The sequence below is a fragment of the Impatiens glandulifera genome, chromosome 7, assembly GCF_907164915.1.
Source record: "Impatiens glandulifera chromosome 7, dImpGla2.1, whole genome shotgun sequence".
NCBI classification, from domain to species: Eukaryota; Viridiplantae; Streptophyta; class Magnoliopsida; order Ericales; family Balsaminaceae; genus Impatiens; species Impatiens glandulifera.
In genome coordinates this window covers 18288013-18301766 of record NC_061868.1, presented here as the reverse complement: position 1 = coordinate 18301766, position 13754 = coordinate 18288013, and the positions used below count along the sequence as shown (strand labels likewise).

Sequence of the window (13754 nt, the reverse complement as noted above, 5' to 3'; positions counted from 1 at the left end):
AAAATAAATTAACTGACTTATTCTAAATATATCTTTTAGATTAACTAAAATTTAATGACTCGAAGAAAATAAATTTTATAGTGCATAAAAAAAATGTAACTCAATTTTTTATTTTATTTTATGACACCTAAAATTTATAGGTAATTAATTCTCATTAAGTTTGTTTAATTTTAGATATTTATAATATTAATATAAAGAAATTTATTTGTATATATTTATAATAAAAGTAAAATTGAAAAGTTAATTCAAATAATTTTAACAAAAGAATAACTTAAATGGGCTTTGTAAACATACTGTTATAGCTCTTTCGGGTCGGACTTTTTATATAATATATATATATATATATCCGACCGACCCATCTTATTTTTCTTCTAAGAACAATCGAATCCACTTCATTTTGAAAGACTGAACTCCGAATTTCCATAGAAGGAGATTGTGAAGGAAAAACAGATAAATCGGTCGTCTCCCTTCGCCATGGCGGCGAGAAATTCGGTAGTGCATCTTCTTCGGCCGCGACTACAATTCTCCGGTGGGAAATTACAGATCTGATTACTAATTTTCATATTTACATAATGGTTTTATTTTCTGCTCAAATTCTTTCTCTTCCGAGTCAAATTTGTGTGGTAGAACATGTAAACAGGGTAGGTAATCACTCTCCTGTACTAAAGAGTTATTCTTTAAGAAAACCCACTAGATTCGTCAGCCATAGATGCATTTCAACTACTGCTACTACCTGTTTAGATGAGATTGAAACAGTTAAAATCCAAGAAGAAAAAGAAGAAGTAGAAGAGAAGCGCAAGTTTCGGTGGGTTGAAATAGGCAGTGATATTTCTGAAGAAGAGAAACTAGCCATTTCTCAACTTCCTGTAAAGATGAGTAATAGATGTAAAGCTCTTATGAAACAGCTAATCTGTTTCTCTATGGAGAAGATGAATCTATCTCAGTTGGTGGCTGCTTGGGTTAAGATTATGAAGCCCAGCAGAGCTGATTGGCTTACAGTACTTAGACAATTGGAAAAGATGAATCATCCTCTTCACTTTCAGGTATATACTTGTCAATTGATTTTCTTAATCATTTCAAATCCTTTGCATTTTTTCTTGTTATGGATTCTGATAGGATATAGAAATTGTTGGAAAACCTGTAAGGCTATATATGTTTGGTTCAAGTGGAATTAGAATTGGAATCAGGGTTCCAAATCCAAATCCTTTGTTTATTGATGACTTACAATAAGGAATTAGAATTGAAAATAATTCCAATTTAACTGAACTCGTTTCGATTTCCACTTTAGCAGTGTGCTGCTTGTTATCTTGGATTTGAAATATTGTATGGTTATTGGTGCGATATATTGGCTTCTGTTGTACCATTAATGTCATTTGTTTAGAACATACAATTCAAGTATATCTTGAAAGGAATGCTACCTGGAGATTAAGCTATGCATCTCAAGATGAGAAACCATCTTATATTTCTAAATTTGTGTCTTTTGATTCTGATATTGTGCTCAATTAGGTGGCAGAATTGGCGATTCATGAAGAATCATTTGAAACCAATTTACGCGATTATACCAAGTTAATACATCATTACGCAAAGGAAAACCGAATTGAACAAGCAGAAACAGTCCTTGCAGATATGAAGAGACGAGGGGTTGTGTTAGATCAAGTCATACTAACATCATTGGTGCACATGTATAGCAAGTCTGGAAATCTTACTTTAGCCGAAGCTGTCTTTGAAGAAATGAGGCTTCTCGGTACCCCTCTCGATAAAAGGTCATACGGTTCGCTTATAATGGCTTATATAAGATTTGGTTTACTCGAAAAAGGAGAGGATTTACTTAGAGAATCAGAAGAAGGAGATATATATGCGGGAAGAGAAGTTTACAAAGCATTATTGAGAGCATATTCCATGGCTGGAGATTTCGAAGGAACCGAGAGAGTTTTTCGTTCGAGTCAACTCGCTGGAATAGTACCCGATGCTAAGACATGTGCCTTAATCATAAATGCGTATATGATCTCGGGTCGAAGTGAAGAGGCCCGTTTGGCCTTTGAAAATCTTAGACGGGCTGGCCTTGAACCGAATGATAAGTGTGTGAAGCTAATATTGGCTGCTTATGAAAAGGAAAACCGGCTTAACAAAGCCTTGGAATTTTTGATGAATTTGGAGAAGGATGGGATTGAGATCGGGTTTGAAGCATCCGAACTTCTTGTGAGTTGGTTTCGGAGGCTCGGTGTTGTTGAAGAAGTTGAAACTGTTCTTAGACAATTTGCGACCGACAAAAATAAGTTCGTGCAGTGATGTGACTAGTTATTTTTGTCACTTATTATTTTGGTGGGTATTCTTGATAATTTGAAATAATTTTTGCCAAATTGAGAAGGATGAGCATAAAAATATCACCATTGTCACGGAGCTACTTCTTTATTCATATCTACACTTAACATGTTTTTCTAAAACAAATTCAATACAATAACTCTATACAAGTAGATTCACACAAATAATTGATAGAAATAGGAATGCCAATAGTTATTCTACTCACATCTTATTTTTATTTTACTACCGACTCCAATGGTATCTGTTACTATCATTATTCCTTATTCACTAGGCTATTCTATCGCAGACTCCGACGAGAATCACTTTAAATATCCTGATTTGCTAGGCTATTTTGTCTCCCTGACATAGACTTTACAAAAATTGTAAAGGTTGAAGTAAGAAAATTTAATAGTTAGAAGTAAAAGTCAAAAGTGATAAATAATTTAAGATAACTAGAATGACACCTCAAAAACATCATCATCCGCTTAAACTCAAAACACTTATATTTATTATTTATTATTTAAAATATCACGTTAATTTTTAATATAAAAAACGTTTTTGTTGGGTTTGAGTTTCTCATACTCTCATCTAAGGTTGTCAAAATCGAGAGTTTACGTAAAATTGTTAACTAGTTGTAAACTCGTAAAATTTAGAGTTTACGTGAAATTGTAAAAAATTAATTTGAAAAAATAATAAATAAATAACACTATAAAAATTATATTTACAAAGTTAATTATATTAATTAATTTAAATAAATAATAACTTTAATTTTTAATTTAATTAATATAAATTTATTTTTTTGAAGTAAATTTTATAAAATCGTAAAATCAAAATTATTTATAAACTCGTAAAATTAATGCAATTATCAAATGAAAGGTATATACATTCTTTTATAATAAAAAAAACTAAAACCATATATTATGTTTAATAAAATAATTTAAAAAAATATATATATATATTTTATAAAAAAATTCAATGATTTGATTCAGGTTAACTATTTTCACCGAGATAATCATAATACTAAGAATTTTTGTTATTTCTTTTTTTATTTTTTTAAATTAAATGAGAACTAGTATATATTACATCTCACTAGGGATGACAATGGGGCGGTTCAGTTCGGTGAATGACAATATCATTCCCGCCCCGAATTTACCCACCCCGTTCTGATCCCCGCCTCGATTCCCAACTTGGTTTTTAAATATAAATCATTCCCGCCCTGATCGGGGACGGGGTTTCCCCGCGGTGCACCGAAACCGAATAACAATTTAAATTTAAAATATAAATAATAAAATAAAATAATTCATGTATTTAGAGTTATAAATTATTAAAATATTAAATACCAAACAAAAATAATATTCAATAATATAATTTTAAAGTATTAAATACAAAACAAATAAACTTCCAATAATAACAATGTTTCAAAATATCACATAAACTCTAATGGATTAAATCTTCCTTCTTCATTTTCAATAATTAGGATCATATTCTGTATTAATAAAAAAAAAATATTAATAAATAAAATGAAGTATTATTATATATTTAATTATACCTATTCAATACAGAAATCTAACATTCTTCATTAAAAAACGACCTAATAGGCTAGTACCAATGTATCATGTTCAATTGACACTATTAACATTAGATTCTAAATTCATAAAAAAGAATATTAATAAATAAAAAAGACAAAACAATTTTCTTGATTAATAACATAAAAAATTCATAACCTCTTTCTTCATCCTACACTTTAACATTTTCATCATCAACATCTAATAAAAAGTAATTTTAGGACAAAATAATTTGTAACACAATTTTTTATTTGAGGAACAATAAAATATTATACATGAATATAATAGCAAAAGAAAATGATCGAACACAAATATTATACAAATAAAATAATAGCGATTTAAACTAATTATTTATAATGGAAATAAAATAACTAAACTGACCTGAAATCAAAAATATCGTCGTCAAGTCGAGAGAAGATGTAACAAAGATTGTGAAAGACAAAGATAGAAAAAACTCTACAGAAAAGATGTGATGCCATATTGTTTATATTAATTAGTAAGAAAACAATAAAATAATATAGAAAATAATATTAGCAAATAGTTCAACTAACTTTCAATCTGAAAACACTTTCAAGATTCAAGAGAGAATTAACCTTCAATTTGAAAACACTTTCAAAATTCAAGAGAAAATCATGTACAAAGATGAAATGAATATGAGAGGAAGATGAAGAGATAAAAAGTAAAGATAACGTGTAGAGGGAAGGAAGCTAAAGAGGTTTTCAATGAAAAAGAGGAAAAATAATGATGGCATTAAATAATTATGTCATTAATTAATATATTTTTATAAAATAAATATAATCGGTTCAGTTCGGTTCGGGGATCGATTCGGTGCATGTAAATACCATCCCCGCCTCGAACCCCGGTCAACATATTTCAGGTTTTCCTCGATCCGCCCCGATCCCCAGTCAAAGTAGGGAAAAACCATACCAATCGGTTCGGTTCGGCTCGGTTTCAGCGAGGCGATTTTAAATTGTCACTCTTACATCTCACAGTCATAGTCTTGCACCTAAATTCAAAATGTTTTCGGATGGAATCGAACAAATGTGTCACAAAAGGTTAAACACATAGGCTGCAAACACATTTAACCAAACACAGAACTTGTTTAAGGCTCGAACTCGGTGCCTCTCAAAGAGACCGAGAATATTCACCTCTTTTTTTCATTTTTTTTTTATTTTAAACTTATTTATAATAAATATTCATAATTCAATTTTTAACTTATTTTTTTCTTTAAAGACACTGTTCACTTAAATAAACCAAAATTACATATTAAATAACTATGCAATGTTGTTACAAAAGTAAAAACAAACAGGTCATGAATAAATATTAGTTCACAACTGTTTTATTTATACATCTTTTTTTCTTTAACTTGAGTATTTACAGGAATAAAACAACATGTCCACATTGTACTAATATTTTTTCAATTTATTATTGTTTGTTTTTTTTATTAAATTAGATTTGTTTTCTGAATTTTATTTTTTATAAAAAGCCAGAGGTCAGATGTAATGTTAAAATAGGTCCTCAATATTAAATTAATTTCTTTAAATAACATCAAAAGGAAGTTTAGGACTAATTATCATGTTAAAATGCTCTTTTAGTTTATTTTTATCAAACTCACGCTTACTTGTATATTTGGCATTTCAGATCTTCTGCTACCGATTCCCGTGTTCCCCTGTTGCGGACCAATCAAATTACAGCATTATTATAATATTAATAAATCAATCTGGGTAGGAGACGGAGGGAGGGAGAATCCGGAATCCGAATTTCATTCCGGGTTCACACCAGACGCCGTTAACGGAAGGGCCTGTTAACGTCAGGAAATAATATAATATTCATATGATCCGGATAAGATATCTTCGCTCCGGGCACCATGTCAGAGGGAAGGGTGAGAAGCGAAGGGAGCGAAGATTTCCCCGCCCAGGAGCCCTAACTCTCATGTGAACCCCCCAACCCACCCATGAGAAGACCGCTTGCCTGTCATAGAAATACACTTACACGTGTATGTAAAGACCAAAATTACATGGATTTTATATTTTCATTCTTTAAATATTAATTCAATTTATTAAAAATAACATGCAGCAAACGAACAAATCTTCTCTTCAATTACATCACTCTTATTTTTTTTTTATTAATTTTTTTTGCGGGGAGACGTTCAGGAGCGAAGACTTATTCGCTTCAATTAATTTTGATAAAACCTCATGTAAACCCCCCAACCCACCCATGAGAATACCGTTTGCCTATCATGTAAATACACTTACCCGTGTATGTAAAGACCAAAATTACATGGATTTTATATTTCCGTTTATTAAATATTAATTCAATTTATTAAAAATCACATGCAGCAAACGAACAAATCTTCGCTTCAATTACTTCACTCTTTTTTTTTATTAATTTTTTTTGCGGGGAGACGCTCAGGAGCGAAGACTTATTCGCTTCAATTAATTTTAATAAAAACCTACATGTAAACCCCCCAACTCACCCATGAGAAGACCGCTTACCTGTCATGTAAATACACTTACCCGTGTATGTAAAGACCAAAATTACATGGATTTTATATTTCCGTTTATTAAATATTAATTCAATTTATTAAAAATCACATGCAGCAAACGAACAAATCTTCGCTTCAATTACTTCACTCTTTTTTTTTATTAATTTTTTTTTTGCGGGGAGACGATCATGAGCGAAGACTTATTCACTTCAATTAATTGATTTTCATAGAGAATACCCCTTCGCCCAGATTCAATGGAATGAATAGACGTTTTGTGAGAGAATATTTGTTCGCCTAGACCATGTTCCATGTAAAATGGATTGAATAGTCGTTTTTCGAGAGAACACTTATTCGCCCCTGGTCCAGGTGTCATGTGAAATGGAATGAATAGTCGCTTTTCGAGAGAAGACTTGTTTGTCCAGGTTCCATGAATATATATACACCCTAATATGATTATTTTATAATCATTTTCGCCCGATTCATCTCTCTCTCTCTTCCTGCCTCCTTTCACGGCGATTCGCAACCGGCTCCCCGTCGACCAGACTAGAAGCAACATCTTCACGTCTCCACAATGATACGTACTCCTAAATAGTAACTTTTTATATTTAGGATTATGAAACCACTAAACCCTAGATTATGTTATGTGATGTCGTTGTCTCGTTAATCTTTAGCAAACCCTACTCTCAAAATGTCACGTTCAATGAAAATCCATCGTATTTAGGAAAACATACCTAGTGTTAGGGTTTAGGATATTATTTCCATGAAACCCTAGTAAATACTAACAAAGACTGTTTTTTTTCATGCATGTGTAGGCAACCGTAAAAGCATCCGTCCAAAACTTTGGCAAAGACTGGATTTTATGCCCAAATCAATTAACAAGTGAAGATATAGTACTATTCTTGACATATATCCCTTTTTTTCCATATTGTTTAAGTTTTCATTCTGTTTATCTGAAATATTTATGATTGTTCTTAAACAGCACTTGATACAACAATATGCTAACACATGTGGTGCCACGGTGACAATGAGGTGGCGAGACGATGTGACCCACGTCATAGCATCCACCGATGCTAATGGTGGATGCGGTCGCACTATCAAAGTATTGAAGGCAATATTGAACGGGAGTTGGGTCCTTACCATTGATTGTGAGACTCTGTTATTCTTAACTCTTTACTCTTAACTCAATGTTCATTTTCACATATATGAAACTAAAAATACCAATTGCTTTTGTACAGGGATAAAATCATCAATCAGATCTAAATGTTACGTGGACGAGGAACCATACGAGGTGCAGCGAGATAATCATGGAACTGTGGGCGGTCTAAGAGCTTGTAGAATGCGGTATTTGAACAATGTAAGTTTTGTCTGATTCCTACTCCTCCTCCATATGATATTCAATTCTCCATGATTACTAAAAATGTTTTGTATTTTCTTTTAGCTGCCGAAACTGTTCGACAGTTAAACCTTTATATTTGCAGGGGAATTCATCCCGGCTTACAAACAGGATCTTATGGGGTTTGTAATTGCTGGAGGAGGTATGACTAAATAAATGGAGAATCCATTTGTTGAGCCCGAGGACGACAAAACTATAGTTGTATACGACAAGTCTCGGCATGATGTTAATGAACTTGTTTGGGTATTTGAGGCAGTGAATCCTTTGACGACATATTTGGATGTATTTGGTGTTCCTCACACAAGCTTGCTTGAATCCATTGTTGCTTGTGATTTGCAGCCTTTGTTTACATAGACATGTGTTGGTTGAATTTGTTACTGAATTTTTGAATATTTGGTATTCTTGAATTTGTTAATGTTATTTTTTATTTCAGATTTCTCTTTTTTGTTCTTAGAATTGTATTTTTCTTAAACAGCAACATTATATTAAACGAAAAAATCTTGAAACATGAAATAATGTATAACTTAAAGTATAAATTTTTATTCATTTATTAATACATAGCAATCTATGTAACTTAAGCGCCCCTAATGTGATAAATTTATATATGTTTTAAAATAATTGTCAAAATAATATTGTGAAGCAATCTTCGTTTTCTGATTGATTGATTGATTAATATTAATTCATAATAATTTTATTCATTTAATTATTAAAATGAAATATTTTTTTTTATCAAGTCACCTCACCGCCACCTAACACCACCTTTTTATTAAATGTTGCATTGCAGCAAGCCATGCTGCTAAGCTAGACAAAGTTTGTACTATTTTCTCTCTCACCTGTACGAGAAGCAGTCGACCATTTCTTTGCCGGAGTGATACTCCATTGTCTACCATCGACCTCTCCTTTGCCGGAGAGTTCATTATAATATCAATCCATCTTCCTAAATTAAAATGGTATGTTTTTGAATGTCATCTACCTTCTATACTTTTCGTCACAACGTTTTTTATGTTTTTTGAATACTCGACATGAAATGTTCTGTTCTTGTTGATTATCAGGAAGGAATACACATGAGCGAGAATGATATGAACGAGAATGATATTAATGATTTAAGGTATATTGTTTAACTTCTCTAATTTTTTTCGTTCATATTTAAGCGAAGATCTCTTCACTTATAGGATTTTTGATAATAGCTTTTAAAGCGAAACTCTCTTCGCCTAATATTTCAATGTGAATAATAGTGAAGTGAAGCGCTCTTCGTTTATATTGCCTTCATTTTACAATCATCTACAAGTTTGGGTTAGTTGAAGATTTATTTTCCACGTGTTCTCAAATTTAACAGCGAATCTGCTAGTTGTCGTCGTCAATTGGATTTCGATGAAAACGGCCAACCTTTGGAGGACATCGAAGCCAACTTAATTCCACATTTAGGTAGGGAATTTGAGAGTGAAGAAGAAGGCTACGTATTCTATTTAGCATACGCTAAACTAATAGGATTTGGTATAAGGCGCAGTTCAAAACATGTTGACAACGATGGTAAAATACTGGATAGAGTTTTTTGTTGTAGTGCACAGGGTGAACGGGTAAAAGACAAACGTGATGTCTATGTGAGACGTAGCCGTTCTTTGACGAGGTTCAGTTGTGAAGCGAAATTGAGGATAAAGAGGGTAGAGAATGGAAAGTTCCAAGTGGTAAATTTTATTAGTGAACATTGTCATCCTCTTGCAAGTCCAAAGAAAACTCACCTGTATAGATGCCATAGGAATATTTCTGCAGTTGTAGGCTTACATATCGAGATTGCCACTAACGTGGGAATTCCTCCTAAGGCATCACATGCTCTAATGTCTAAACAAATCGGTGGAAGGGAGAATCTAGGTTTTCTTCCTAAGGATTACAAAAATTACCTGCGAACAAAAAGAACCAGAGACTGTAATTTTGGGGAAACAGGGGGTGTATTTGAGTATTTGCAAAAAAAACAATCAAATGATCCAGGTTTTTATAATGCTTTTCAACTTGATGCGGACGATTTGATAACGAGTATTTTTTGGTGTGCTTCCAACATGCGGTCTGATTATTCATACTTCGGAGACGTTGTCAGTTTTGACACCACCTACAAGAAGAATAAGGAAGGTCGTCCAGTTGCGCTTTTTGTATGTGTGAATCATCACAAACAATCAATTATTTTTGGTGCAGCTCTATTATACGATGAAACTGCAATGACTTTTGAATGGTTGTTTGATACTTTCACCAAAGCTATGCGTGGGAAAAAACCAAAAACCATTCTTACAGATCAAGACGCGGCCATGGCTAAGGCCTTGTCGTCTACATGGCCCGAAACAAATCATCGTCTATGTATTTGGCACATATTAAAAAATGCAGCCATACATCTTAGCTCCGTGTTCCATAATTTCAGAGAATTTTCGAAGGATTTTTCTTCATGTATATATGATTTTCGATTACGTGTCTCGAAAAATGCCCCGGTCACTTGGAGACACCCATTGTAAGAAGAGAACCAAACCCGATTTGCTTCACGACTTCCCTCTGTTCTACGCTCAATTTAGGAATCAGTTGAGCGAGGCCATGATGTGATGATCTTGTTAGAAATGCCACTTTCCTTTTTTTGATGGTTTTGGTTTCTTGGGGAGATGGTGGTAAATCTTAATCGAATTGTGTAGTACACGGAGAAATATTAGTGGTTTCTGGGGGTGGTGCTGGTAACTCTTCATCGACTTGTGGAGTGGATGTAGGAATAACATTGGTTTTTTTTGGGGGAAAAAGGTGGTGGTAAAATCTCATTAAAATGTGTAGTACCTTCAGCAATATCAGTAGCTTCGACAGCAACTGTGGAAACTGATTCAGCAGTCGATGACTTCGTATTCGTCTTCGTATTTCTCTTCCTCTTCCTTTCATATGTAACCAAGTTATTAAACCTCGAAGTCATTATTTTCGGTGGGATAGCATAAATCAGTATTCAACTAAATAAATGGAATAAACATGTGTAAAATTAGTAGAAAATATATAAACACAATAAGATTAACCTACCTCTCTGGTTTATTGCGGGGATTGATGTTGGATGCAGGATTGGGGGCAATTTCGTTTTCGTTTATGCTGTTACAAACTAACAAGACGACCTCTCGGGAGTCGATGGTATCCACTTCCATGTTGTTGCCTTCGTTTTCTGACATTTTCATAAGAAATCCTTGTAAAATAGAAGAAATCTATAGGGTTTCAACGTTGAATATTTGATGATCGCCGGGAGATAGAGAGAGAAGAATATGAACAGTTGCTTATGAAAATGAAAATGATGTAGAGTGGGATTGTAGCGGGAAATTGAAATTATAACAATAAGTAATTGAAGCGAAGAAATATTCGTTCTATATCGTATCCTCGTAAAAAAATTCATAAATTATTTTAAATATCAAAATAATTATTTGAAGCGAAGATTTATTCGCTGCATGTAAATTCCCTCATTAAGTGTATTTATATGAGAGGTAATCGGACTTCTCATGGGAGGGAAGGGGGTTTTACATGAAAGTCAGGTTAAACAAAATTGAAACGAAGATTTATTCGTTTTAAACAGTATCCTCGTAAATTTAATATTGAAATTTTTTAAAAATAATAAATTATATAATTTAAGCGAATATTTCTTCGATACAAATCATCTCCTGTTAAATAAAAATTAAAAAAAATTATAAAAACTAAAATGAAGTAATCGAAGCGAATATTTATTCGCTTCATATTAATTGATATTTAATAATGCCAATCGTTTGCTCGTAACATTTAATAAAAAAAAATTAGAGTGAAGTAATTGAAGCGAAGATTTGTTCGTTTGCTGCTTGTGATTTTTAATAAATTGAATTAATATTTAATAAACGGAAATATAAAATCCATGTAATTTTGGTCTTTACATACACGGGTAAGTGTATTTACATGATAGGCAAACGGTATTCTCATGGGTGAGTTGCGGTGTTTACATGAGGTTTTATTAAAATTAATTGAAGCGAATAAGTCTTCGCTCCTGAGCGTCTCCCCGCAAAAAAAAATTAATAAAAAAAAAATAAGAGTGAAGTAATTGAAGCGAAGATTTGTTCGTTTGCTGCATGTTATTTTTAATAAATTGAATTAATATTTAAAGATTGAAAATATAAAATCCATGTAATTTTGGTCTTTACATACACGGGTAAGTGTATTTCCATGACAGGCAAGCGATCTTCTCATGGGTCGGTTGGGGGGTTCACATGAGGGTCAGGGCTCCTGGGCGGGGAAATCTTCGCTCCCTTCGCTTCTCACCCTTCCTCTGACATGGTGCCCGGAGCGAAGATATCTTATCCGGATCATATGAATATTATATTATTTCCTGACGTTAACAGGCCCTTCTGTTAACGGCGTCTGATGTGAACCCGGAATGAAACCCGGATTCCGGATTCTCCCTCCCTCCGTCTCGTACCCAGATTGATTTATTAATATAATAATAATGCTGCAATTTGAATGGTCCGTAACAGGGGAACAAGGGAATCGGTAACAGAAGATCTGAACTGCATATTTGGTAACTGGCTCATGTAACACTCAAAAAAAGCATACTCCGATTATTGTTGTTGATCGACCAATAGTTAATTCTTCTTAAGTGATGGATTACAACTTTATAATCGATCAACATTTATTAATATTATTTTAGCTGTCAGTTAAAAAGAATGTGAAACGAATGTAAAGATTTTTAACATGTTTGATGTGTAATTTGTATCTTTATTACCCACATGTATTAAGTGATCTATATATGTTTCATCTGTATTTTTGACAGATTTTATATCAATTATTCCTAAAAGAGATATACATGCACAAGTAATTCACTTATTTTAATTTTAGAAAATAGGTAATTTTGTATTTTAATTAAAAAAACTAATACGAATTTCACTGTAATTTAAAATAATTTTGAGTGAAAATCAAAATAGTAAATTTTACTCTATTAGATTGTACACTCTTGTCACTTAAATTCAAACAAAATATATATTCAACTTTAGTTAAGTAAATTATATTTAATAAGATACACAAAATCATTATATAAATATAATCTCCAAATAAAATAAATGTGTAACTTTTATATATATATATATATATATATATAAATTAATTAATGATACTTAATTTTTAAATTGTCGGGTCGAGTTAAAATAAAATAAAAAATATTATATGTATGTTTCAATCTTGTAACATAACAAAACAAGTACACCCTTTTAACAAACTAGACTAAGAAAAATTTATATTTTAAATTCAACACCAAATTTGATGAACGCGGGATAGTTTAACAATATAAGTTCAATTTTATATATATAATGATGCTTAATTTTTAAAATGTCCGGATTGCCGGGTCGAGAGTTATGGTTAATTTGAATATATATGTGAGAGTAAATTGATACTTGAGTCGGATTTTGGGTTGACCAGTTCAGAAATTTAAAACGGTTATAAAAAAAATTAAAATGTTATATGTATATTTCGAATTTGCAACCTAACAAAACAAGTACAAAATTTTAACCAATTAGGCTAATAACATTTTATATTTTAAATTCAACACTAAATTTGATGAACGCTGAACATTTTAACAATAAAGTAAACTTAAATAACCAATATATATATTTATATATATATAATGATGTTTAATTTAAAAATGTTCGGACTGTCGGGTTGAGAGTTGTGGTTAATTTGGATATATATGTGAGAGTAAATTGATACTTGGTCGGATTGTGGGTTGACCCGCCCATAAACTTAGAACGGTTAAAAATAAAATTAAAAATGTTATATGTATGTTTCGAACTTGAAACATAACAAAAGAAGTACAACCCTTTAACCAAGTGTGATTGAGACGTGGTTTTCCGAGGGATAATAGTCTGATATCAATTAAAAGTGGTTAAAAATATGAATCAAATATTTGATTGACCAAAGTGTGAGGTCACGATGCTAAATATTAAGAAATATGAATCAAATATTTGATTGACAAAGTGAAAATGTAAAGTCACGAGAT

General features: G+C 32.0%; 1 protein-coding gene across 1 annotated transcript; it reads left to right on the top strand.

Moving 5' to 3' along the window:
- Positions 1–376: 376 nt before the first annotated feature.
- LOC124945053 (pentatricopeptide repeat-containing protein At1g01970) lies at positions 377–2313 on the top strand. The gene is made up of 2 exons (XM_047485422.1): positions 377–1043; positions 1507–2313. Exons 1-2 carry the CDS (start codon positions 573–575, stop codon positions 2287–2289), a joined length of 1254 nt encoding a protein of 417 aa, XP_047341378.1. The 5' UTR covers positions 377–572; the 3' UTR covers positions 2290–2313.
- The last annotated feature ends 11441 nt before the right edge of the window (positions 2314–13754 follow it).

What these genes read in the sequence shown, in the direction of transcription:
- LOC124945053 (XM_047485422.1), top strand. Translation starts at nt 573, where the DNA reads ATGGTTTTATTTTCTGCTCAAATTCTTTCTCTTCCGAGTCAAATTTGT. An exon ending in ATCATCCTCTTCACTTTCAG is followed by an intron (nt 1,044 to 1,506) that starts GTATATACTTGT and finishes GTGCTCAATTAG; the next exon opens with GTGGCAGAATTGGCGATTCA.